Source organism: Plectropomus leopardus, chromosome 22, assembly GCF_008729295.1.
Source record: "Plectropomus leopardus isolate mb chromosome 22, YSFRI_Pleo_2.0, whole genome shotgun sequence".
In the NCBI taxonomy this organism is placed as follows: Eukaryota; Metazoa; Chordata; class Actinopteri; order Perciformes; family Serranidae; genus Plectropomus; species Plectropomus leopardus.
The window spans coordinates 624,010-651,641 of record NC_056484.1 but is presented as its reverse complement, the minus strand read 5'-3'; the positions used below and the strand labels follow the sequence as shown (position 1 = coordinate 651,641).

At 37.9% G+C, this 27,632-nt stretch overlaps 2 protein-coding genes across 4 annotated transcripts in view; one reads left to right on the top strand and one right to left on the bottom strand.

The window, feature by feature from the left end:
- The window catches only part of sfmbt2 (Scm like with four mbt domains 2), a 39,490-nt gene extending 36,888 nt beyond the window's left edge, over positions 1–2,602 (bottom strand). Inside the window, 2 exon segments of the mRNA XM_042511739.1 lie at positions 1,864–1,958; positions 2,512–2,602. Of these exon segments, the coding sequence (XP_042367673.1) occupies positions 1,864–1,958; positions 2,512–2,602 (186 nt within the window).
- tmem110l (transmembrane protein 110, like) overlaps positions 2,552–27,632 on the top strand; it is a 46,268-nt gene continuing 21,187 nt past the window's right edge. For 2 of the 3 annotated variants that reach the window (XM_042511289.1, XM_042511288.1), the window contains exons 1-8: positions 18,314–18,324; positions 18,463–18,712; positions 22,390–22,438; positions 23,078–23,173; positions 23,999–24,120; positions 25,369–25,481; positions 26,455–26,538; positions 27,398–27,529. In XM_042511289.1, the coding sequence (XP_042367223.1) occupies positions 18,319–18,324; positions 18,463–18,712; positions 22,390–22,438; positions 23,078–23,173; positions 23,999–24,120; positions 25,369–25,481; positions 26,455–26,538; positions 27,398–27,529 (852 nt within the window). In that variant the 5' untranslated portion in view covers positions 18,314–18,318. Of the gene's footprint in view, positions 2,622–18,313; positions 18,325–18,462; positions 18,713–22,389; positions 22,439–23,077; positions 23,174–23,998; positions 24,121–25,368; positions 25,482–26,454; positions 26,539–27,397; positions 27,530–27,632 lie in introns of those variants that run through there. The other variant, XM_042511290.1, reaches the window with a different exon arrangement.

Sequence of the window (27,632 nt, the reverse complement as noted above, 5' to 3'; positions counted from 1 at the left end):
GGCCATAAGTTGAGTATCATTGTTGTATGGTGTTCAAACTAAATGTGACGGTGCATTCAGAGCCAACTTTTGAATGTTTGACTGGTTCTGAAAGAGTCCATCATGAATATTTTCAGTCGTCTTCAGTTTCAGATTCATCATCGTTTTGGCAGCGCAGCAGTTCTGCTGAGTTTAGCATGAAGAACATTTGGCGGAAAAACAGATTAGCTGATCAGCTTTCTTTTTGGAAAAAAAACTTAATTCAGTTACTCTGCACCCACGTGAGTCATTAACATGCAGGAACAGAAACATTTCCAGTAAAAACTCGTGTAAATACAGAGATTTAGATGCAGGAGACGCGTACTGAGCAGCAGCAGCTCTAACAGGTGAGTCTGACGAGCTCAGCAGTCGGCAGGTTTGCGGGGTGCAGCAAACAGGTCAGCTGACAGGTCAGCTGACAGGTCAGCTGATCTGCACTGTCACTGTGCGTCTGCACCGACCTGGCCGACTGTGCATCACTTCATGAGTGAGATTTGAGTTTCGGCCCGGCCAATCAGAGCGCAGCACAGCTGGCCTGCAGAACCAAACAAAAAAAAGCACCTTTTCAGTTCATGCGTTTCCTCCGTGTGTGTGTCTGTGTGTCTGTGTGTGTGTGTTGCATGCACGCTGCCTGTGTAGTCGCCGTTTCAAACAGGTTTTATGTCATGCTTCACTTCTCTTAAATCTGATGAATCAGTTTTCTAGAGAAAGCAGCTGGATGTCGTTTTCAGACTCAGATAAAGATCAGGAGAACACACGAAGCCAACACTTAATAATCTGCTGATTTGCAGCAGACTTTGTGTGATTCAGCACATGGCCAGCCAATATTTAGATTTTGGATATCACAATATCATTAGAGTTTCGTGTTTGTTTCAGGGTTTGTTTGTACAGTCATGAAAAAACTGGAAAAACTAGAAAACTAAATGTATCCGAAAAACTTCGGAAAAGTCGTGGAATTTTTCATAACACGTGACATCAAGGACCAATCTAAATTTGACAATCGAATGATTATTTCTGTCTTTACAGTTTCTGGCTGTGTTATATGGTGTAATTTACAGAAAAAAACATTGCCAAAAATGCTAAAAATTGAAAAAAATTGTATCACCAAAAACATTTAAAGAAATAAAAACAGCTAATTTTTTTCTTGAAAAAACAAATTAAAGAAGAAAAAAAAAATATCGCCAAATTTTTTCTTTAAAATCGGCAAAAAAATGTAAGGAAATAAAAATTTGACTAATAAAATTAAAAAAAAATGTTTCCCTTTAAAAACAACCCAGGTTTTTACAAGAAAAAAGCCAAATTGTTCTTTATGAAGTGCAAAAATCTATAAAAATAAATAAAATAAAATAAAATAAATAAAATAAGAAAATCAATAAGAGTATCCACGGTCATTTCAGAAAATGTATGACCTGGAAAAGTCCTGGAAATGTATTAGTAAAAACTTGAATGAACCTTGAAATCTGAGCCTCAGAAAAGTAATTTAAAGGGATCTCCCTAAAATCCTTCAGCAGCGCACACACAGCATGGTCCTGTTGTTTTCTTTTGTTCCTCGGTGATTGTCAGGTGATTGTTTATTCAGAAAGCGGCGAAGGTCGTGACATATTGTGCGTCAGGAGGGAACGAAGCTGCTGAGCGCGCTCTGTCGAGCAGCTTCACAGCTGCGACGCCGCAACCCGGCTCGCTCTAATATGTCATTGAAGGATTTCTGCACGCTGTACTTACCTGCGAGGCTGTGTTTAAGGGATCAGTGAGGGATGTTTAAGGGATGTTTAAGGGATGTTTAAGGGATGTTTAAGGGATGAGGTGAGTTCGAGTGTGAGCCGGAGGTCGTTCGCAGTCACTCACATGTTTGAAGTTGGTGTGAGGGGCGGCGTTGGCCCCCGTCTCCTCCATGTACTCCTCCCAGTTAAACTCCGCCTCCTCCTCCATGGAGTCCGCATCTGCATGAACAAAATCAGTTGTCAGTCAGTAAAAAAAATAAATTAATAAAAAGAAAATCTCAGGTGTATTTAAACCTTTGAATTCTGAGCAGAGTCACAGCAGTTCACAAATTGCGAGAAATGATTAGATTTAGGAAAATATATTTGAAAAGCTTATGTTTAAAAATTATTTTAATCATTTTAATTTTTTTCAAGGTTATTTGTGTGGTTTCCTTTTCTTTTCTTTATAGTTTATTTTTTTATTTATTTATTTTCTGTAACATAAAAGTAATTATTAAATAGTTAAAATTATAAATATAGTGTTGGGACATTTTTCCCTTTTTTGGATAATTTTCCAATAATCATTGGAATGTTTTTGGATACAAAAACTGAAGCCAATCCAAGTTTCAGAGAATTAAATAGTATTTACCATGTAGTTTCTTGACTTTTAAAACAGGCACATTGTACATATTTAAATAGTATTCATAATGATTTATTTTTGAATTTTGCAGTTTGCTCTTATTTATAATTTGTAATATATTTGAAATAATTTCTGAGCTGCTGGGCGCCTCACCTGTGTTCACCTCTTCTTCTTTCCCATTGGTCGAACAGTGTGACGTCGCCGTGGCGAGGGCCAGCGGCTGCTCTTTGGCGAGAGACTGCATCCTGCGACTCCACTTCCTGGTGAGTGTTTAACCTTTGACCTGAGGCGTGCCGCTTATTCCTCACTGCATCTCTCAGTTTACTGTGACGGCCTGAAGAAAACACACAGAAAGCTTTAATTATTACAATATATCGTTATTCTAAGTGCTGATTTATCAAATACTGTCCAAACCGTCCGTTTGTCTCTGTTACACTCACACTCACACACACACACACTCACACACACACACACACACACACACACACACACACACACACAGCTCCAAAACAAAGACTGAAACTAAAGAGCAGAGGCAGGAGGAGTAATCAGATACTTTACTTGAGTAAAAGTAAAGTTTTCCTTTTCTCTGTCTGATGTTTTTAAATTCATGTTCCTGCTGCTTTAAAAGGGCTCCTGCAGATCCTTAAAAAGCCTTAAAAGGTATTAAATTCATTTCTATAAAAATAATAATGCCTTAAAATGCCTTAAATACATCTTTTAAAAATCTTAAAAATGTAAAGAAATTGGAATATTATGAAGCTTTTTTGACACATTGTTAAATCCTAAAAATAATTGGTAATATCTATTTTTAATAAAATGAGCCGCAAACGCACGAAAAATGACAATATTTACCTCTGAGATAAAGCGGAGAGGGAGAATCAAGTTGCATTAAAAGGGTATACTACAGTAAAGTAAAGTACCTTGAATTTGTACTAAGTTAAATTTCACCACAGCTGAAAATACTTCATAAAGTCTCTGCACTTGCTTACAAACAGTGAACCTCCAGAGTGTTTGTTAAGAGTTTCCTTAGACAGATAACATGTCAGACAGGAAGTGATGAACTCACGTCCACTTTCTTGAGAATAAAGAGAAGAAGTGGGTGTTTAGCGTGAAGAGTGAAAGAGAAAAATGCACCCGCAGAAATTCCCGGGAAAAGACAGCTGATCTGCGGGGAAGTCCAAACCCAAAAAAAACAAAACAAAAAGCACTGCAGCAGCAGAGATCTGCACTTTTCCAACACTCATTTTCAGCGTCGTTACAGCCGAGCAGAAAGCCTCTCATTGTGTTTAATTACCGACCAAACTCGGCCGCTAATGTCAGCTTCTGCTTATTGTCTGATTTCACATCCAGCAGCAAAACGGCATCAGATTACCGATCAGAGTCAAACAAAGTGGACAAACTGGAATGACACGAGCCAGACGACGCGCTGCAAATGAATCTGACCTGGAAATATTCATTTAGGCCGCACTGGAGAGGAAATAATACCATAGAAGAATACAGCAGAACCGCAGATTAACCCTTTGAAACCTGAGCAAACTGACCAAATTTCTCTCAAAAACATGGGAAGACTGGGACAAGGAAGTTTATCCAAAAATTAAAGTAAAAAAAAAAAAAAAAGTTGCAGCAAAATTACTTGAAAATTAGCACAAAAAAACTTTAGAAAATGTAAAAATAAAAAATCGGTACCATCATTTTAACATATAGTGGAAAAATGTAATGATCAACTCAAGATATGTCCCAAAAATTGCAAGAAATTTGTTAAAGGTGACGAATTAGTTTTTAAAAAAAGGGTAAGATCTTTAGAAAATTATCCATAACGAGGAAAAACAGCCAGCAAAAAATATGTTTATAATTATGACAATTTTCTTTTAAAAATTATGTTACAGAATAAAATATTGCAGACTGGCCAGATTTCTTTCAAAAACACGAAAGAGAGAAGAAACAAGAAATTACATGAAAATTAAAAAAAAACAAAAACCAAAATTACTCGAAAATTAGCAACAACAAAAAAATAAATAAATAAGAAAATAGCTTAAGAAAATGGGAAAAATTAGCCGATGAATCATCAATTAGCTGATGTTTCTTCATTAACATGGTTCCTAAAATAATAAATATATAAAGATAAAAGTCGATTTATTTAAACTCTCTTTTTGTCATTTAAAATAAATGTAATTTCCTTGTTTTCTTAACTGTGGGGCAAACAAATCATGTGATCGATCAATCAACCAATTAAACAAACAAACAAACTATCAGTCAATCTATCAATCAAACAATCAATCAATCAATAGATCGATCGCCGCTGATGAATCAGACTGAGATTCGTCTCGTGGACGTTTTAAACACACATTTGCTGTTTGATGTGTTATTTACTGTTTTTAGTTTTACTTTTTTTCTTAGTCTGTGTGGTTAAATTAACCCTTTGAAACCTGAGCGCTTTGGCTCACCAAATCACCAAAAATAAAATTACTAATTTTTAGGTAATTAGAAAATTACCTAAAAATTAGAAGGAAAAAAAAAGTAAAAAAAAACAACAAAAAAAAAACAACCAAGGAAATTTTCTGAAATTAAATATCAATATAAATAGAATAATATTATAATTTGAATAAATAAGTTATGATAAATATAGTTTTGTTTTAAACTTTCCCCATATTTTAAACTTTTATTTCCTCCAAATCTGTTAATTTCTTGCAATTTGCAGAACAGCTCTTGCCAAGTTGCTAATCATTAAAATCATTAAAAGGTGATCAAAATGCAAGTTAAAAAGTACAATAAGAAAATGCTCCTAAAGTACTTAAAGTAAAAGTACCCAATGCAAAAAAATAAAAATAAATAAATAAAAAAACACACCAGAAAAATCTCAAAATTATTTTAAAAATTAGATTTTAGATTTAAGAAAAAAAATATAAATGTTAATGAAAATGAAAACAGTATAGTAATAGTAATCTGAGTATTACATCATGACATCATCATTTTTACATCATAAAAACATGAATGTCTGGGTCCTTTTGCATCTTCTTATTGTCACTTTGAATCTATCTAAACCTGTTTTGCATCTTTTTGTGATCATTTTACGTCTCTGTCGTTATTTTGGGTCTTTTTGGTTGTTTGGTTTTGTTTTCATCGCAGTTTTGAGTGTCTTTGTGTCTCTTTGTGATATTTTAGGTCTCTGTGTAGTCATGTAGTCACTTTATCTCTGTGGTCATTTTCGTAAAGGTACATTACAAAACATATCTCCTGTCCCGGGCGAACAAACGGCAGATTTAAAGTCTTTAAGACAAAAATAGAGCACATGAAAAAAAACACAACTCAAAACCAAACATCATTTAAAACTGTGTCATTTCTGAATAATCTGCACAAAAATATGTGAAAACAATCATCTCGACAGCAACAGACGCTGTACGTAACTCGCCTGGCGGTTCTCCCACATCACCGCTGACTCGCTCGCCGACTTCCACCTACTTTCATCAACATGGCAATTAACACGGAGGCACGCCGCCGCGCCACACAGCCATCAGTCAGGCCGAAAAACACGCTTTGAAATCAATATCCCAAAGAGCAGAAAATATCCTTATCCTGTGATCAGGCGAGCCGCGCATCCTCAGACGTCCCCACAGAGAGAAACACAAAAAACAGAACAGAAACAAGATGAAAAAAGTGAGAATCCAACAGTCGTCTTCATGGAAACAGACTGACGTCCAAAAGAGACGCAGAAAACCAGAGGACATGAAAACACAGAGAGACAATGCTGGAGCTGCTGCGAGAGCCGCGAGTATTTACTGAACTGTGAGGCTGTGACAGTCTCCACTCTGTGTGCACCTCCTCCCCCTCCTCCTCCCCCACCCCCTCCTCCTCCTCCTCACACACCCCTGACGTCTCACAGTGGCTCCAGCAAACATCCATTGCGTAAACAACAAGCTGAGCTAATTTGGCTCACATGACGGCGTTCGCTGCCCTCCGCTCCCCCTCCTCACCCACCGTTTCTTGTCTCAGAGCCCTACAATCTGCGGCGGCATCGACGCGTCGCTGTCGTCAGCACGCCGTCCTACAAAACTCATTAAAGAGCACTCAAACACGGCTATCAGACACAGCCGCGAGAGGCTCGCAGCAGCTCTTCAACCTGCTTTCTCCTCTTCAGAAGCTGCTTCGGTGTTTCTTCCTGCACTCTGGGAGAGTCACACTACAGCTACACTTGCACGAAAACACGAGCCGCCGTGCGTTCACGGCGTTAAAATTAAAGGTCGATCGGCATCAACAAGCAAAAAAACCGTGAGCTGGCTCCAGTGTCTCAGCTGTGATCTGCTGCTGTTTTTGTTTGATATCGTAGTAAATTCAATATTTGAGGGGTTTTGGACTCAGAGTCAGTCTGAAGTTTAAGCTTCAGAGAGTTTCAGAAAGATTTGACGGCTGTTACGCGTCTCTCTGGTTCCTGGCCTTTTTTTCTGAATATCTATGACTTGCCTCTTTTTTATCATTTTGGGTCTTTGTGGTCATTTTAAATCTCTTTGCAGCTGTTTTGCATCTCTTGTAGTGGTTTTGTGTGTCTTTGGTTGTTTTGCCCCTTTTGCATAGTCGTTGAGTGTCTTTTTGACACTTTTATGTCTCTTTGTAGTCTTTTTATGTCTCTTTGCAGTCATGTGTAGTTTTATGTGTCTTTGCAGTCATTTTGAGTCTCTTCCTGGTCTGCACATAATAATTTAGGTGGCATTAATGCCTGAGTGGCCCTGACACATCCATGCATAAAAACATACTTCATTACTGAATAATTTAATGTCAAATTATTTCGCAATTACTGAATAGTTGACAACTAATCGATTAATTGTTGCAGCTTGATTGTAAATTAAGTAATTTGGGAGTTTTGGGCTGCTGATCACTTAAGATGATAAATTTGAAGACATCGCTTTGAGCTAATTTTTTCCCTGTTTTCTGACATTTTACACCCAAAATGATCTTTTTATCAACTTATAATTAACTGATAAATCAATAATGATGATTATAGTTAATTGCAGCCCTATAGGAAGTATTCCAGAGGCTGTTTATTCATTGCTGCCCTTACATTCACAGATATTCCTGATTTTTGTGTCTAATTTTGGCTCTGCAGCAGATTGACTTTGAAAAGAAACAAAGACTTGCAGAGCAGACTTTGAGCTTTAATTACAGGGTTTCAGCAACCACATCAGACGAAAACTGTTGGAGCTGAAGGCATGAAATCGAAGGCAGCGTGTAGAAAAACAGAAACACGCCGATTGCTCAATATTAAACTCCCTCAGAAACTTAAAACTCTAAAACTGAAAGTCGTTTCATTTCGGATTCGATTTGCTGCGTGGAGCTCCAAGCCCAAAAAACAGGAAATGTGTCATTGTCCAAATACTTTTGGACTGAGTTGCTCATTTCCCCCAAATTCACCCGACATATTTATTATCTGAGCAAACTTTTGGATGTCCTCTGGAATTTACAAAGTTCACATATTTTACTCTTCTTATCATTCAGTTCCCCGAGGTCCTAAAGAATGCTCCCTTTTCACATTTATGTGTCTCCCATGAAGGAGCGGATAAAATTGGATTTTCTGTGGGTGTGAGCAGCTTGAATGCAAGTTTCTGAAGTGACATATTATAGTTCATGCTAGAAAATATCATCCTTTTTTTACACTCGGTGCTCCATCTAAACGGAGCTTTTTCATGGTTTGCTCCCTCGCTGGTTAAAGTAGTTTCAGTGGCGTGAGCGTCCGAGGCTTCAGCCCTGAATGTTTTACAAATAGCCCCGGATCTAAATATGTATTTATATTTAGATATTTATTTTTCCTTGAGCCTGCCTGAGTGACTCAGGGAAAATGCACAAAGTGTTTGTCCCACATGATGTGTTCAAGGACCATCAGAAATTTGAAAATTGAATGGTAAATTCTGTTTTTACAGTTATTAGCTATGATAAAGGTTGCAATTTTGGTGATTTTTATTTTGGCGGGCCCACAAGTTTGGATGACATGTTTAATTTTAAAAAATCATCAAGAATTTTAAAAGGAAGAAAGAAAAAAATCCAAAATATGTTTTTTTAAAATAACCCTTTTTTTTTTTTAAATCGACAAAAAAACCCAACAAAATAAATAAATAAATCACCAAAAACATTTTCAAAGAATAGAAATCATTTAACAGATAATAACAGATTTTTTAAGAGAAACAAATGGGGAAAAACAGTTCTACAGGAAAAATAATCGCCTTTAAAAAAATAAAAATCATCAAACATTTTAAAGGAAAATATCTGCCTTTTTTTAAGAGAACATGCCTTCCAAACCTAAGGGTGAAAAAAATAAAATAAAAATTATAAATAAAAATAATCAAAAAATAATAAAACTCTCTTATTTTATAACTGCCGTCCAGAGGCTTTTTCCCAGAAGGTCGCTGTCAGTGTCGACCAATCTCGTCTTTATCTTGAACCAGGCCGACTTTTTGGGGAGTTTGTCTTGATGAAGCTGACTGGCCTGTGGAAACGGTCCAGATTGGGCGCGGGGGGATTAAAGTGGTCTGGGAGAGTTAATCTCAGGACATTCGTGTCCCTGTGGTCTCAGATTGAGCAGAGTTTTTTTTTATTGATTAGCTCCTGATGGGTCGCTGGGCATCCACATGTTGTCCTCCTGCCTTTCCCTAAACCCATCCATGCCTAAGATTTAATGGGGGATTTAGGAGATTAACTACCACTGCACGGGCTCGCGGTTTTATTGCATTACTCCCTATTAGGTTCTCCTCTTTTAGACCCATCCGAGGGTTGTTTCCTCTCGGCAACAGGAGGCCTCCATATAACAATTTGCCCTCTGTTTCTCTCTATTCTGTTTTTTAATGTGTTCACAATGCCGCCTGTGTGTTTCACGCCCAATAACGACAGCCCGTGATGCTCGCTGAGAGCTATAAAATGATGAAGTGCAAACAGAAAACGGCCCCTCGTGGAGCAGAAACACAGCCGAGCAAAACAGGGCAGCAGCCAGGGGGTGAAGGGGGGGACTCTCCGAGCCCCGAGCCTTCTTATTTCAACATCACTGACTGCAAACGATCCCTACAGGCTTCCTACTGTCATGAAATACCTGGAAAAGTCCTGGAATTTTACAACCACACTTCCCAGGCCTGGAAAAGTCAGGCTTTGGTAAAAACCATGGAAAGTTTTAGAAAAGTCATAGAATTTGGTTGTGCTTTATGAGATGCTTGTGCTTTACAAACAGATGCAAAAATATACCAAAGAGATGCACAGTAATCCCAAAAAGATGCAAAATGACCACAGAGACATAAACTGACCTCAAAGAGAAGAAAGATGACCTCGGAGAAATAAAAAACAACCCCAACGAGATGAAAAATGACCCAGGAGAAATGTAAAATGACCACACAGGGATTGAAAAACAACCTCAAGGAGTCAAAATGAGCCCAAAGAGACGAAAAATAACCACAGAGAGATGCAAAACAACTCAGAGACAAAAAAAACTACCACAAAGAGACACAAAACAACCATGGGGAGGTTCAGAATGACAGACATATGTGAGATATGCAACTTCAACAGCTTCACAAAATTAAGTTGATACAACTAAAATGTCAGTAAACTCAACAGTTACACTGAAAAATCTGACAAGTTGATCGTTAAAAATAATTTTGGAAACCGATTGCCTTGAGAAAATATTAATTTAACTATGAATCTTAATTTATGTTTACTTTATGTCGAAGACTTAAATTAAGTTGTTGCAACTTAAAAATTGACAGTTGAAATTAATGTGTTCTTTCTAAGTGTTAGCAACTTCAGTAAACAGAGTTAGTCTGACTTTTGGATATGTGCGAGTTCTGTTTTGTTAACATTTTTAGGGAAATACAGACATGATTGACTAATTTGCAACCAGCAGAATACAGATTTATAGCACAGTAAGTTGCTAAAACTCAGAAAAATGTATTGAATTAAAACTGTCACTTTTAAGCTGCAACAACTTCACAAATTTGGTCAATTTTGAGTAACTTAACAGTTCGATACAAAGTTAACACAAATTAAATCATTAAAATATATTTACATTTTTCTTTTTTTAAGCAAAATTACCTTGTCAGATTTTATAGTGCGTCGTTACAACCATGCCCGGTCTCCCCCACTTTGTCTATCTTTCCTTTTCTCTTAATTCGCTCTGATTGTGGTTGTGAGGAAACATTCACACCAACATTAACACACAAAGCCTTCATCAAAAGCAGCTAAATGGTAAAAATGGCCGGTGGGTGGTTCTTGCAGGAAAAAAAATCAACAGTCCAAACCATCAATAATGTATCAATGCAGCGTATTGATCTCTCCTCGTGGAGAAAATACATCATATATTTCACCTTTATGACCACATTTTTTATTTTTCCCCTTTAAAAGTGCTCGTTTTGGGCATTTCTCGCCCATATTTACTCGCAAATAATATCTTCAGAGCAACAAGATGATTTATTGAGCGCACACGAACGTGTCTCGTCGGCTCCGTCGCGTGCAGTCGTTATTGTTTCTGCTCATTATGGAGACGGATTTAATCTGGAGGAGGAATCCCAATGCAAAGCTGCAAAACTCGGATTTGCAGACCGCCCGCAAAAGAGAAATAATTAAACAGATACGCGCGATTTAACCCAATTATCTGCTTAATCGCTGCAAATTTACCCAGAGAGGGACAATAAACTGTGAGAAAACATCTCCACTGTGCAGCCTGCAACATACTCGCGTGCGCAAAAAAATGTGGATTAAAATCATATAAAAACGGTATTAATGCGTAATTACACATCGAGCTTTTTTTCTGGATAAAAGTGAAAGAGGAAACGTGAAGTGCACATGAGGAAGATGAGGGGTGTCGCCGAGCAGCAGGCTGCCTGACAGACACTCCGCTCGCGTAGACTTTGCACACTCAAAACTGCAGCGGAAAAAAACTCCCACGGAATCACCAAATGCTCACTTCGGATTTAATTGATTAAACCTCGCGTGTGTCCACCCAAAGAAACCGACCCGGGCGCGTTATCTGCCGGCGTTTTATTTTTTCCTCGTTCAAAGATTTGAAGGCGCAGTTTTCCTCCTCTGAAACACCAACAGCCCGCCATGTTGAAAGTGCTTTGACATTTTGGCAGTGTCCGGTGTTTTCCGATGGCTTTTACGCACCTTGGGGTGACGACAAAAATCCGAAATGACTCACAGATATGCGAATTATTGCAATAAATCATCAATAACGTTAATTTATGAAAACAACTTCGCGTTCACGTCAAACAAAATTGTCTTAAAACATAAAACACCTCAAAATAACGCTTATTTCGGATTATTTAAATATTTTGGCAGACACAAACAGTGAGAAAAACAACGCAATAAAGCGTATTACCGAGAGTGCCACGAGACAGCGTCCTCGCGGCCGGTGAAAGCTGTTAATTACAGCGCGCGAGAGACACTTTGAGCAACTTGGGCTCGTGAACGCAGCGACTATTTGCTGGTTTCTACAGAAACAGCCTCGGGAGCACTTCGTGTTTTTTCAAAGCGAAGCAGCAGAGAAATAAACTCTCCTCGCGCTTATTCCGTCGACTAAATAACAAAACGCAGCAAGCACGCGCGGAAAAGCCTCCGTCACCTGTCTTACCTGGCCAAGTTTCTCTGTCGCCTCTCCTCCGCGAGACCCCCGTCTGTTTCTCTCTCTCTCCCTCTCTCTCTCTCTCCCTCTCTCTATCTATCTATCTCTCCCTCCCTCGCTCTCTCTCTCCGCCTCGTTCGCGTGAGCTCGAGCTCAGCAGCGCGAGCGACGTTTTTCAGCTGCCCCCGTTCCAATATGGCATCTCCAAACTGCGCATGTCCGAAAACATGCACAGATATTTTCAAGCCAACTCCTTCAGAGAGCTTTCAGAGCAGCAACAAAAAATGATTTATTCAGCCTGTTTTAAATCCGGAACTGAAGAAAAGACACAACACAACACGGCGGGAAACCAAATATTCTATTCAACAGTTACAAGAAAACTACCTGAAAATGAGCACGCACGCACACACACACACACACACACACACACACACACGCACACGCACACGCACGCACGCACGCACATACAAAAATGCGTACCTGAAAATGACAACAAGAAAAGAGAGAGAGAGAAAAACAGAAACAAATACTTGCAGGAAGTGATAAAAAGTTACATAACTGAAAACATGCTTATTTTTTCTATTACATAATTTCAAATATATCAATATGGTTTTCTGGATTATTTTTTTCTGGATTTTTTTCAGGATATCTAATAATCCCCACAGATAACCTTCAGCTCATTTTCCTGTCCTCTTTTCCTACAACTAAAGTTATTTTACTTTCATTTGTTTATGTCTTTATTTGCAGTTTGTGGAGCATTTCAAGTTGCTCATTGCCTTTTTGACATCTTTTCAAAAGAATTCAAACCTTTTATTTGCAGTTTCAGAGGTTTAAAAACATGTGAAAGGTGTCTGAACGCAGCACAAGAAAACAGATGTCAACCCTGGTGTTCAAAGGGTTAAAACTTATTTTGCTGTAAACTGAAAACACATATCATTTAATCATGGCTGGTAGCTTGAATTTGTCGGGTTGTTGTTGTTGTTTTGGTGTTTACAGGCAGTTATTTGATCCAGTAACTGTTTTTATGCAGTTTTATTATTGTAAGGAAGAAAAAGTGTTCCTACACTCTGCCAAATAAAGGTTCCCAAAGGGTTAGTGAAAGAGAGATTTATGGGTAATGTAGTCAGTTACCATTTTTAGATCTGCCCCTGGTGGGTTCTGGATGTAACCCTTGGAATAATAGTGGATTCTCAGTAGAACCTCCCAGGTGGATTACAGATGAAACCCGTTGAATAAGAAAGGGTTCTTGGTAGAATCCCGCTTGATGGGTTTTTGTTAGCACCCTTAGAAGATGGAAAGGGTCTGGACAGAACCCCCTGATGTGGTTTTGGGTCGAACCATCACGCCATAGAAGTGTTTTTGTGTAGAACCTCTCAGATGGGGTTCTGGGTGGAACCCTTTCCCACATGTTTCCAGGTGTTACCCTTTACTGGGTTCTATGGAGATGGTATAAAGGGTTCCAGTTAATGAAAAGGTTCTACAGGGAACTAAAAAGGGTTCTCTTATGGGAACTGTTACACTCACACTTTGTTCTTTTTACTTCTAAACTAATCTTAGTAGTTTAGATATTTCAAGTGTTAAATATATAAAACCACAGCAGCAACAACTTCCTGTGATCAACCCTAAAAGTCAGTAATTGATCGTCTCTGATAAACGTTTGTTCCGTTGATCGGTTCCTTCGGCTCCGCTGGCTTTGGGTCCTTTTTTTATTTTTTTATTTATTCCGGTTCTGGCAGCCGCTCTCCTCCCAGCAGCTCCTGAGAAACTCCCTCAGGTTGACTTATTTAACTGAGCCATGTGTTGTCAAAGTCAACAGTATCCTCTAGTGGTGGGAACGCACTGCACCACGTTTAACCCTTTGAAAGCCGAGCAAACTGGTATCATTCAAAAACATGAGGAAAGCAACTTGACAAGAAATGTCCCACAAACTTGCAAGAAATTAGTAAAAGGTGACGAAGAAAATGACCTGAAACTTAGTTTTAAATATTGGAGGAAAATTATTAGAATCAAAAAGTAGGGAAAGTGTCGAGAAAACTATATTTTAATTAGAATTTACAACAAAGAAAATAAAACCTCAAAACAATTAATACAATTAATTAATAATAATAAATTTAATAATAATAAAAAAATAATTAGAGAATTATGGAAAATGTCCAGAAAACTGTATTTCAGTAAGAAAAAAAGAAAAAAAAGAAAAAGAAATATATTAATAAAATTGTTAATAATAACAATAACAACAATAATGACAGGAATCTGAACATCTTTCATTACCTTATTTTTTTATTATCATCTAATAATTTCTCTCTCAGTTCAATTCAGAGTTTTTTATTGGCATGATCATTGCAACAAAAATATTGCCAAAGCTGTAAATTTTTTTGCCCAGTTGCTCTTTGCTTTTGTAGCCATGTTTTCAAAAGAAAACAGATGATTTTTTTCAAAGGTTTGAATGTTTGGGAAAGGCGTCTGAAGGCAGCACGGAGAACTGATGTGGATCCAGGTGTTAAAGGGTTAACAGCGCCGCCCCTTGGTTCAAAGGTTAAATTGCATTTCCATAAAGAGCTGTACGCGGACACATGAACACAGTTGAGGTCAGTCAGAGGTAAAAGCCACAGTCTTTTGGCTCTGAGCTGAACTCGTTTTGCCCTCAGAAAGTGAAACCTGGTTTGTCTGTTATTTCGAAACGAAGCCGCAGTGAAATTAAAGCCTCATGTTCCTCTTTAACGTGGAAGTTCACTCCTAACATTTGGGAACAAAAACTAAAAGTCAAAGAGCTGTTAGAGTCATTTGAGCAGTTTGTTACACAGCATATTTTGATGGGAATCCCCTTAAAAATCCCCCCAGATTCCCCGAATTTAACCCCAGCAACTTCACGTAACTAAAATGCAAAGTGTGACACAGCGAATCTGATCTGAGTAACTAAAAAAAATATGCATATTAATGTTTTTATCCCCAAATTCTGTCTGATTGACAGATGTAGGAGAAAATTGAACAATTCAAGAAAAAAAGAGTAAGAGATCTGCATGATTGCAGTGAAAGGAAACGCTGCAACATTCATGTCTGATGAATCTGAGGCATGCGGTTCTCAACCTGTGGCTCAGGAACTCTGAAGGGTCCCCGACATCTCAGGGGTCAGCAGGTGATTAAAGGGACAAGAGACAAAAAGAAACCCCCACAGCATTCATATGGTCATGAAAAACCCTGGAAAAGTCATGCAATTTGCAAATAGAAATTTCCAAGCATGGAAAGTTTTGGAAAAGGCATTGAGTTTTGTTTCACAAACCTGTATAATATCACATGATGTGTTCAAGGACCATCAGAAATTGGAAAATCCAATGGTAGTATATGTTTTTTACAGTTTCTGACTGATGAATGGTGTGATTTTGGGTGATTTTTATAGAAAAGATGCCTTCAAAATGATTTTATTTGAAAATTCCATAATTAAGAAAGTAAATAAATAAAATAAAATTTGCCAAAAAAAATTACAGAAAAAAGATTTGCCATTTTTCTGAAAAAAAGGAAAAAATAAATTCCTTAAAAAATACCAAAAATTTAAAAGAAAAAAACATTGCCTTAAAAATCTCCCCAAATTTAAAATAAATATTGCTAAAATAAATTTCCTGAAAAATCAGCAAAAGCTTCATTAAGTTTTTACAGAAAAAAAAGGAAAAAAGAAACGCCAACATTTTCCTTTAAAATTCGAAAAAAAAAATCCTTTAAAGACCCCCCCACCCCAAAAAAGAAAAATTAATTATTTTGAAAGAAACACAAAAAACCATCACAGATTTTAAAAGGAAAAAAATGCCAGGAATGGGAGTGTATGAAAATACACCTCAAAGTCGTGGAAATGTATGTTAAAATGTGCGGTTAAACCCTGACCTTATTTCTGCAAACTATTTTTTGTTCTGTTAATTCAAAATACTGAATACATTAAACCTAAAAATCCTTCAAATTAAACCATCGATCACTCCTAATTTTACGGGAAATAGTTTTTTTGCTTAAAACACATAAAGTCTCCAAATATTCCAAAGACAAGAGGCTGTAAAACAGGAGTATCATCACACTTCGTTTTGAAACCTGTGACGGAAAGTTGTGATCGATAAAGACACAAAGCAGCCGTGAGGACGCTCGTGCCGCTGTGATGGAGGAACAGATGGTCGGAGCGTGCGCCGCGCGCCTTAATCTGCCAGAGAAGAGGCTTTTCCAAGCGCGCGCGAGAAGGGATTATGCCCCCCTTTAACACACACACACACACACACACACACACACACACACGCACTCATGCACGTGCATGAGCCCGCAGCCTCCCTGCACGCGGCCGAGGACCGTTTTTTGTTTTGGCTTCATTTGTGGTTTGTTGAGCTGCAGCATCTTCTGAAGAGTCCGTGAACTATTTAGAGCCCAAATGATGAAGAATAACTGAATGATGTTCAATTATTCTCAGAACCCGTCTGAGGCCATTTTGGAGTGATTTGTTAAAAATATCACTTTTTACAAATCACTAAAAAAAGAAAAAGAATCACCCAAAAAGTTTTAAAGATTTTTTTTTCTAAATCACCAAATTTTAAGGAGAAAAACAAAATCAGCAAAAAAAAAAAAAAATTCTACAAAAACAAAAGAAAAGGATACAAAATAGTTTTTTTCTAAATCATCCAAAATGTTCTAAAAGAAAAAAAATCACAAAACCATCGCCAATTTTAAAAAAACAAAATTTTGAGAGAAAAAAAGTTTTAAAAATATCCCCCCAAAAAAAGAGCACAAAAATAGCAATAAAAAAAACACCTAACATTTTTAAAGGCAAAAAAAATTAGAACAAAATAAAACAAAAAATATACAGAAAAAAAAGGTTTTTTTCAAAATCATCCAGAGTTCTCCAAGGTTTTTTTTTAAAACAGTTTTATCACATTTTAAAAATCACCAAAAATTTTAAAAGAAAAAAAAATATCGGCTACTTCATTTACAACTATTTCTCCAAAATAAAGACATCGGAGCAGTTGTCCAACCGCTGATGTCCCCACCTGTCTCCTCTGTCTCTGTCCACCTGTCTCCTCTGTCCACCTGTCTCCTCTGTCCACCTGTCTCCTCTGTGAGCCTCCATGCTGGCTCCGTTCCTGACAGGCTTCAGTCATTTAATCCTCTCTGAGTCTCTAAACTGGCAAACATGACATTATTTTAGAATCAGGAATCTCATTAATCTCTCATCATCATTATTTATTTATTTATTATTTATACGGTCGGCCCGCAGACTGAGGACACCCCGCACACTTTGAATTTGGATATAATATCCTTTATTACGTCTTCAGTGAGGCAGAGATTTGCCTCGTGCACGGCCCTCGTGCATTTCCAAGGAACTGTGCTGCTCAGAGCTGCGTCAGCTAGAGGAATCACAACAGGAAGTCAGGTCCATTTTACTTCAGTAGTAAAAAGAAGATGGAAAACAAGAATAACAACAGCTGGCTTTGTTTTGTTTTTTTAATTTTCATTTTATGGTGCTTTATTTAAACGGTGAGCAGCATAAACAGTTACAGGCAACACAATACAAAAGGTAGCTTCAAACAGCTTCAACAGTAGCCTGCCAAGAGGAAAATAATAACTTAAAAATCGAGTCTATTTTAACAGGAGTGATATACGATAAATTTCACAATAACCAGAGATACCAGATTGAGTTAAAATTTATTTGACGTTTTCTGTCTCCTTACCGTTGTTTTGAGTCTCTTTGTTTTTGTCTCCTTGTAAGTCGCGTCGTGTCTCTTTGTTGTTGTTTTGTGTCTCCTTAAGGTTGCTTCTTGTTTTATTGATGTCATTTTGTTTCCCATTTTTTTGTAGTTGTTAGGTAGTAATTTTATTGAATTGTTTGGTTTTGTGTTGCTTTAAGGTAATTTTGTGTCTCCTTGTGGTTGTTTGGTGTCTCTTTTTTTTTTTTAGCCGTATTGTCTCTCTTTGTACTTGTTTTGTATCTTTTTGTAGCCATATTATGTGTCTTTGAGGTACTTTTGTGAATTTGTAGTAGTTTCATGTCTTTTATTAGTCATTTTATGGTTGTTTTACTAATTTACTTTGTGTCTGTGTTAGGTATCTTTATACGATCGTTTAGCGTCTCTTTGTGGTTATTTTGTGTCTTTTTTTTATCTGGGTCTCTTTGAGGTATTTTGTATCTTTTGTGTTCATTTGAAGGTATTTTTTTGTCTTTTTTATCGTTTTATGTGAGTTGGACACATTGCAAAACTGCTTGACATCTTTTTCTGTATATAGTTTTTCAGTTTGTTTTTCTGCTCAACTGACGCCTTTTATTTTGAAAGCTTTGTGCACCGGACGCTGTCCTTTCAGTCTAAAGCTCTGCTAACTTGTCGGCTGATGTTTTCGTCGTTGTAAACATGGCTGTGAGTCAGATAATCGATGCTCTCGTCTGTTTTTGCATCATGAGATGTAGCATCAGCCTCCGGGAACATTGACGGAAAACTTCACCTTGACTCTGAAGCCGGAAACGGGATTTTTGTCGGTTTGTTTTTGTCTCGCAGGAAGATTTGAGCTCCTCTGAGCGCACCGAGGAGCTGCTTTTGTCCTCTCACCGTGTCAACATGGACATGTACGGCTACAGCGGGGTCTTCTTGGTGAAAAGGTTCCTGGACGATGGTGTTTTTGAAGTGTCCAACATGTCCGACATCAACAAGGCGAACCCGCACGGCTGCGACGACGGAGCCCTGACGGACCGGTTCGGCGTCCTGATCCAGGGGCTGCTGGCTGTGGTCGCCTTCAGCACGCTCATGTGTGAGTTTTAACACCTAAAACACCTCAGATGTCACAGTTTAGTTGTTCGCATATTCGAGATAAAGATGCACGAAACACAACGTGCAGAAACCCATTTTTAAAAGGCTGCTTTAGTCCACGTGGCGTTTTGTTGACGTTTGTTTTCGCTGCGCCTCATTTAACTTCTGCGCCAAACTCCATAGAAAAATATGCTGGTTTAATATTATCATGCGATTCTACAAAAAAACACACCCAAAGTAAGTATTTATTCAACATTGCCATGCTAATAAGAGCTTTTTGTTAATTTCGGCACAAATCATATGCTCTAAACATATCACATTTTAAAGAATTATCAGGTTTTATCGACGGAAATCGCTACAAATATCGTCCACGTCCACAAATTATCAGTTGTTATTAGCGGTTGCGATCAGTGTGAAATACTTTGTGTACACGTTGTAATACAATTACGCGCGGATTGTGGCATATCTATATGCCGATTGTGCTATAAAGACCCAATTTAAACATAAATAAGGAGGTATGTCTACCACACTTGTATGTGAGCCTGTAAGCAAAGCAGCATCTCAAATTGACATGTTTTTAAGGGAAGTTTCGTCAGTGTCTCCCCCCGATGGTAGAAGAGCGGGTTTTTGATCCAGGGCTTTACACAATTTGAAATACACACAAAATAACACTGACAATAAAAAAAAACAAACCCAAAGAAATCAAAAATAAATGGGCTTATTTGAAGCCTCCACCAAAAAAACAAGGTTAAAATTTAACAATGTTATAAGAACACAGAAGTTAACACATAGAGAATAAAATGGCAACATGAAAATGAAACTAATAACAGAATATCTGTGACCACACTGTAAAATGAAACTATTTGTTTTGTGTCCAGCTGGCTTTAACATTTTAAGTTGACTGAATTTGAGAAGACGAGTTGAATTATTCCAAAATCATCTCAACTTGTTTTCTCAAATTCAGTCAACTTAAGATCTTACAGCAGCCCAAACTCAAACGTTTTAAAGTTAAAACAAATGTTTTATTTTTACAGTTCATAACAGTAATTAAAAAGTGATTTTTAATGGAAAAGGTGAGTGTGTAATGTGTATGAAAATGTATCTGTGCTTGCATGTACACGTGCATGGCTTCGTTATTGTTGTCCGTTAATCACCAAAATGCCTGCCAACAACATAATGATAAAATCTCCATATCTTTGTTCAGTGAAATTTAGCAGATTATTGATTGCTGTCCAAGCATAATACCATAATTGATGTAAACAAACCTAAACTTCAGAGTTAATATCTGTCTCTTTTTTATTGTGATGCAGCTTTTTAACCACTGTCACTTGAATGGAGGCACTTTTAAGAGAAGTAAATCTACTTTAACAGTGTTTTTTAGAGCCTGCATTAACTGCAAAACATGATGCGTCTGTGCAGCCGCGGTGTGGATTAACTCTGAACAAAGGCCATTGAGCGCTAAATAACTTGTGATTCTGTGGCAGCTGACTCGCAGAATGTCGGGCATCTCGGCGGTTTATACTCCTGCAGCCGTCACAGCTGGAAGGTGGAATCGCTGTTGAGTCAAACAGGAACAAGCTCATTTGTCAAACAAGTATTTCCACATGGTTTCACGGATTACATTTAACCCTTGGAATCCAGAGCCAATTTGCTTGATTTCTTTCATAATAAAATCATAGAAACTTGCTAAAATCCTCGAAATATCTTAAAATCAAAGAAATGTCCTAAAATCCTAGAAATGTCCTAAAATCAAAGAAATGTCCTAAAATCGTAGAAATGTCCTAAAATCAAAGAAATGTCCTAAAATCCTAGAAATGTCCTAAAATCAAAGAAATGTCCTAAAATCAGAGAATTGTCCTAAAATCTTAGAAGCATGTATGGGGCTGCTGCGGCTGGCCCCTGGCCTCGTGTGGCCTAAAGTGGCCCCTGGCCTCGTGTGGCCTAAAGTGGCCCCTGAGCGCAGCACGCAGAGTGTCCCTGCTGTAGAAGTTGTGAGGATGATGGACACACAAAAATGTCCTTCACTGCATCTAAAGTGTGTAAATTTGTCCTAAAATAAGCTGGATAAACTGACGTTGCAAAGACTAAACATCAGAGTAAATTTCCTCCAAAAATCAAGCTCTTCTTTTCACAAAAAGGCTGTTTTTTAAACAGGAAGCTCTGCATTAAAGAGCGGTTTTGGCTCCACTGGACGTCGGTGACGCCGCAGGCTCGGCTCATCGTAGGATCAAACCCTCCGCTGCTCACCAATAATGAGGCGTAAATATTAACAGACGCGTGTGTGTCGACCAGAGCGACACTCGTGAGCAGGCCGAGAACAGGAAAGAGGGGAAAAGGGGCGAGGGGGTATCGATTTCTGCACTAATAAGTAACAGAGCGGAGGTCGGAGCTCATCGATCTCCTCTGGAGGCCTCATTCTGCAGCTCTGCAGCTCTGCAGCGCTGCGAGCCCTCAGCTGCTCTGATGAAATCACCGTGACCTTAAAATCCACCATAATTATCACATCACACGCAGACACGCAGACATGAAATAAGTGGATGCGTCACGGGACGCATTAGTGATGTCATTTCCGTGAGGTTTTCAGTGGCCGTGAATTTATCTCAGACTCAACAGATTATCGGCCGGGCTGATTATCGGGGACAATATTTGACATTTTGCAGATTATCCGAATCAGCATTTTATTTTAATGATTGCCAGTAAAATTAATTCATTAAAAAGTGCAAAGAAAATTTATGTAAGTTTCACTTGGCTTTATTAAAAAAGTTTCGGGGAACTTGGTGATGTTGATGTTGAAAGTTTCAGTTTTGATGAAACATTTCAAAAAGGCGTTTAAACAAAAGGTCCGTTTTACATTTGCTCTCCTACGATACTGCCAATAATGCAGCTTTTATGTGACTTCTTTAATAAAGGGAGACTTTTTACTCATAATCTTATTTTAAAATATTGTTTCAGGTTTCAGTTTTTCTATTGAAACATTGTTCTGCTAAAAAAAGCCCATCTTTAGTCTGTCCTTTGGTGGACGTTGTGACTGGTAATAATAATAATTCGGTGATATTGTGACACCGCAATATTTTCAGAAAAGGCTGTTGAAACCGTAGCTGTAATTTAGGTATTTTTAATCATCTGTGTGCAGAGGCATCACGATATATTTAAGGAAAGAGCCAAAACTTCATCTTAAATGGAGATTTTAATTGTTGCGTGTCAGCTTCTGTGAAGCCCGCGGTTCTCGTTATAAAACGTCCTAATAACGGGAGCGACCCCTGATCCGTGTCTCAGATTATAAAGATATAATTTGAGGCGATTTATTGATTCTGATGTTTCGGACGATGTGTGAAAAGTTCGAAAAATGCGTCCAGAAGTTTAAAAAGTGTTAATAATTAAACTGTGCTCTAAAAAATCTGCTGATATGTGAAACACGTCTGCAGGAAGCTCCGCTCCCGCGGTCGCAGTCACATTCTCCGACCCGCTTAGATGGTGAGATAGAGGAACAGAGGGCGCCTGTTCGCCCGCCACCAGGAGGGACGTGTTGTGCTTCACGTGTCCTCGCTCCCCCTCTGCCCGCAGAGACGAGGCTCACGCTGCAGCTCAAAGACAGAAAGTGTTACATGTTCGAGTTTACAGGATGAACTCAGTCGAGTTTTTGATTCACTGACTGACTGTCTTTCTTTTTGTTGGCAGTGAAGAGATTTCGGGAGCCTGTCGGGATCAGACGGCCGTGGAGGATCTGGTCAGAAATCATTTTATTTTCTTCTATTTTGTCCTTTATCAAAGATACTCAACTTACAGCCCGCGGGCCAAATCTGGCCCCTGATAGGATGCCGGGTGGCCCCCAAACATTTTCTAATGTACAACAGAAATAAAGTGATGGACTCTGTGAATAGTTTTTGTCCTTTTAGTCTCCATAAGGTCTCGGCGACATAAAACAGCATCAAAACAGAGCTTGATGATCAAAGAAAGAGCCAGAGGAGGATCCCCCACACCCCCGACAGAGGACACAGCTGAGACACTGATGTCCTGAAATACTAGAAATGTTAAAAAATCCCGGAAATGCCTTTTAAGTATGAGAAATGTCCTAAACTTCTAGACATGTACTAAAATCACAGAAATGTTTTAAAATCCCCGAAATGTTCTACAATACTCGAAATGTCCTAAAAATGTTCTGAAATCCCAGAAATGTCCCAAAATTCTGAGAAATGTCCTAAAAATGTCCCAAAAAAACTAGAAATGTTCTGAAATCCTAAAAACATCCAGAAATCCTAGAAATGTCCTAAAATCCCCCAAATGCCATAAAATCCCAGAAAAGTGCTACAATAAAATAAAGACCACACTTTTATTTTTTTAACACTTTCCATCTGATGTTTTCCAGGTTTTTCGACACGTCCAAGCAGGCCATCGGTGCTCTTTTCATCCACTTTGCCAACGTCTTCCTGTCCACGCTCACCAAAGAGGACCCCTGCTCCCTGTGAGTCCCCATGAGGACATTTAACTCTTTCACTCCTGCTGATCCTTAACCCTCTGAGGCCTGGATCCACTCCGCTTTATTGTGCCGCCGTTTACAAACATTTAAACCTTTCAAACATGAGAAAGATGGTTTGATTTTGTTTCGAAAACGTGAAAAAAGGCGATGAGAAAGTTGCAGATTTTTAATGAATCAATAAAGAAAATGACCTGAAAATTAGCAGAGAGAGAATTATTAGAAAATAGTTTTTAAAAATGTTAAGGGATAATATCAAGAAAATGATATTTATAAATTAAATAATAAATTATAATCATATATTGAAGTCATAAAACACAAAACAATATTATTTGTTTCTACTGTAATTACCTTATTGAAGCATTATTTTCTTGCAGGTTGTTGACTTTGATTAGACTCAGACATGAGTGAAAACAGATTTTGCAAAATGCTTTGACAGACAAAGTGAAGGCGGGAAGTCTGTGAATTATAAAATAAACGTCAACAATCAGAGAAAGGTCGAGAGGTCAAACGAAAGGACAAAAACTTGAATAGTCAACAAAAAAAACACATAAAGGAATAAAAGTAGTAAAACAGGCAGATTAAGTAATAAATGTTTTTTTTTAATCTAAAAATAAAAGCAATAAAAGATGCTAAAAATAATCTAAGAATAAATATAAGAAGAGTTTTTTGTTGTTGTTGTTTTTTAAAAGCAGTTATGAAGGAGACCTAATGCGAGCTTTGACTCCAGAATATTTGATTAGGATTTTGATCATTTAATTTTGGCTCACGGAGGATTTGATTTCCCTTTTTTTCTTTGTTTTTCCACCAAAGGTATCTGATGAACTTCCTGCTGGACGCCACGTTGGGGATGCTGGTCATCTGGCTGGCGGTGAAGCTGGTGTCCAGACTGGTGGAGTACAAACAGTGGACGCTGCTGGTGTTCGGAGAATACGGTGAGTCCAAAAACATCTGTATTTACACTCTTTTTTCTGTATTTCTGCGACTCAGAGTGAGCGAGGGAAGTTGTAGCTGGTGTTTGTGCCACCGGAGGTCGCCGTGGACCCGGCGGAGACGGACGGCGAGGCGAGCCAGCGTCTCCAGCTGCGTCTCCGTCTGGAAAACATTCCCAGAGGAGGATTAACTCCTCGCTGGTTTGACGCTCTCTCGCTCTGCTGCTGGGTTTGTTTTTCAGCTCTGAGACGGAAGATTTTTTACAGAAACGGCTCTCAAAGTTGATGATGGGGGTCGATTTTTATCTGATAAGCGGTTTCTTTCTTTTATTTCCTTCTTTCAACCCTCTGTCTCCCTTTTTTCTCTCTGTCTCTGTCTCTGTGTCTTTCTCCTCCCTTCTTCCTGTCTTAATGACAGACCTGTCCTCCTTTGTGTCTGCTGTGCTGAGACACCTGTCTGACACACCTGAAGGAGAGAAAGATAATAAATCTTTGATTTTTATCATTGTAAATAAAATGAAAGTTTTGGGCCAAAATAAATAATAAAATAAAAAGAAGTAATTAATTCTTTTTTATTTTCATCAAGATAAAGTGAAAGTTTAAAAAATAAATCTGGTGGCGCAAAATCACGATAATTAAATTAAATAATAGACATTAAAAGAAGAAATCTTCAGACCTATGTGTGTTTATTTATACGGTTGTTTTTCTTTGTATTGTCAAGCACCTTGTATTGCAATTTTTGCCCAAAAGGTGCTTTATAAATGAATTGAATTGAAGAAATACATTTTTTTTTATTCCATCAAAATGAAATGAAATGAAAAAAGAAATCTGCTGGGACAAAAAAATGATTTAATAGTTAGAATGAATGAATGTATATTTTCTTCAAAATAAATGATATTAAAAACAATTTAAAAAAGAAGAAAAAATCAGTCAAAACAAATATAGTATAAAAAAAAATGAAATCATTTTTTAAAAATCATCAAAATATGTAAAATCAAATTAAAGAAACACCTGCTGGTGGACTAAAAGAATCACTGAGAAATGGAAAAGAGCCTCTACAATTTGAGCTAAATAAATGATTTCACATGTTTAAGGACATAAAATGTGAAAAAACTCTAAAAACATGTATTTGTATAAATCGCTGTAGTAGAGCGTCACACAAAGACCAGTTGTGCTTGAAATCATTTGTAATGAAGTTTTTGTGTGACAGATGTCTGCTGCACTGATGTTTGTCCCCCTGATGTCCTGCAGGAGACCCTCCTCAGGCGGCGGCGTGGCTCGGTCAGTGCGGCGTCTACCTGCTCATCATGGTGCTGGAGAAAGGCGTCATCAGCCTGGTGCTGCTCGTCCCCGGATGGTCCAAAGTAAGCTCATCGGCGGCTCCTCGAGACGCCTTCTGCTCCTGCTCATAAAATCACTTTCTGTTACGTCGTCATACGTCTGGATTTGGAAAAAATCTCACAGAATTTCTGCTAAAATTAAAAGTTAGTGGTAAAATGTACTCATTTTATTTTGACAAACATCCCAAACTGACCTCGGCCGCGTCAGCCAGAGGACATGAAATAATCTGCAGATCTGGACGCCGTCTCTTCTGTCTTTTTAGTCTTTGTTTGGGTTGTTGTTTGAACTTTTCAGAGAGATGAAATCCATCAGGACCGGAGAGAGAATAAACACACGGAGGATTTAAACGACTCGCCGGAGTCATGTCGATGTATTCTCAGGACAGTTTGTTTGCACGACATTTTTGTTTATTCAGATTAATCTTTGTTGTAGCAAAAGACGACCTTCTGAGGGAAAAAAGGAGCTTTATTTGTTTACACATTTATTTATATCCAGATCAGAGTTTTATTTTGTAAAGTGCTCCGTGATGTTTTGAGACTCCACTTCCTGTGGTCAAAGATCCCGACCGACTGTAAATATTCGTATAATTCATCATAACGCTGTTTGTTCTGCTGCAGGACGGCGGAGTCACGGCATCAGGACAGCTAATAAAACATTAATATAAGTCCGTGTTGTTTAACCAGATATTCACTGCGTTCAGACGTCATCATTTTTATACCAAATATCACAAAAAAATCAGAAAAAATGTACTGTTTCGTCAGCTTTTGTTTCAATTTAAACAGTGTCATCCAAAAAATCTTTATTTAAACCAAAACTAGAGGAAGCGTTAATGTGGTCGTTTACCTTCATCACATTCAGATGAAATATTATCGTGCAGTTTTTTTCATTAAGGGCTTTTTCACGCTCAGCAGCTTTTTTTGTTTTAATTAAAAAAATGATCGGCGTGACTTTCTGATGTTAAATTTTGTTAAATTTTCTTCCTCTTCTCTCCTTCAGCTGCAGGAGGTGCTGCTGAGCTACATCGCGAACCCTCAGCTGGAGCTGGCGCTCGTCATGCTCATCGTGCCCTTCATAGTGAACGTGAGTGTTTTATTTATGTGTCACAGCTGTTAAACTGAAAAATAATTATTAAGAATTATCACATTCAGGGTTCTTCTGATCACGAAAAACGGAAAAGTCATGAAACTTTCAAATAGCAAATTTCCAGGCCTGGAAAAGTTATGGAAAACTAAAAATGGCCTGTAAGTTTTGGAAAAGTCATTGAATGTTGTTTCATAAACCTATATAATAACACGTGATGCGTTAAGCTGTTGGAAATTTGAATGTCCAAAGATAATTTCTGTTTTTACAGTTTTTGGCTGTGATTGTGATCATTTGGTGATTTTTAAAGAAAAGTCAAACCACAGTGGGTTTGGAAGGCATGTTTTCTTTGAAAATCACTACAAGTGCTTGAAAAAAAAAATCTCCAAAAATGTTTGAAGAATAAAAAAAATACCATTTTTTTATTCATTAAAAACACTAAAACTTCTTTAAAAAAAAGCCAAAACGTTGTAAATAATTTATGTATATATATGTATATATGTATATGTGTATATATATATATATATATATATATATATATATATATATATATATATATATATATATATATTAATTCAAAGACTGCAGATACAATTTTTTCCTCAAAAAAAGCAACAAAAAAATTTAAAAAAAAAAGGGCCCAAATTTTTTTAAAAACGTAAAATAAATCTAAAATAAAGCCGCTTACAATTGCATGCTTCTCTCCTGAAGCCAAAATCAAAAGTCCCTCCTCTTGTCTTAAAATAAATTTGACGTGCCACCCCCCTGTTTGCAGCCCCCCCTCCTCTCTCATAAAATAACGAACAGTCCCTTAGTTATATTTTGACGTCAGTCGTCCTCCTGCTGTCTCCCGCTGCAGTCCATCATGTTCTGGGTGGTGGACAGCCTGATGATGAGGAAGTACAAGACGATGAAGAGCCTGGACGACTCGTGCGACGGCTCGGTGAAGAAGGCCGACTCGCTGCCCTGGGTCAACGGCGAGGAGTCGCGGGTGAGAACAACCGAAACTTTATTGAATCCACAAACGGATCAGAGCAAAGCGGCGCTGCGGTGAACAGCCGCTGGCCGTTTTCAGTCTCTGATGTGATTAAAGC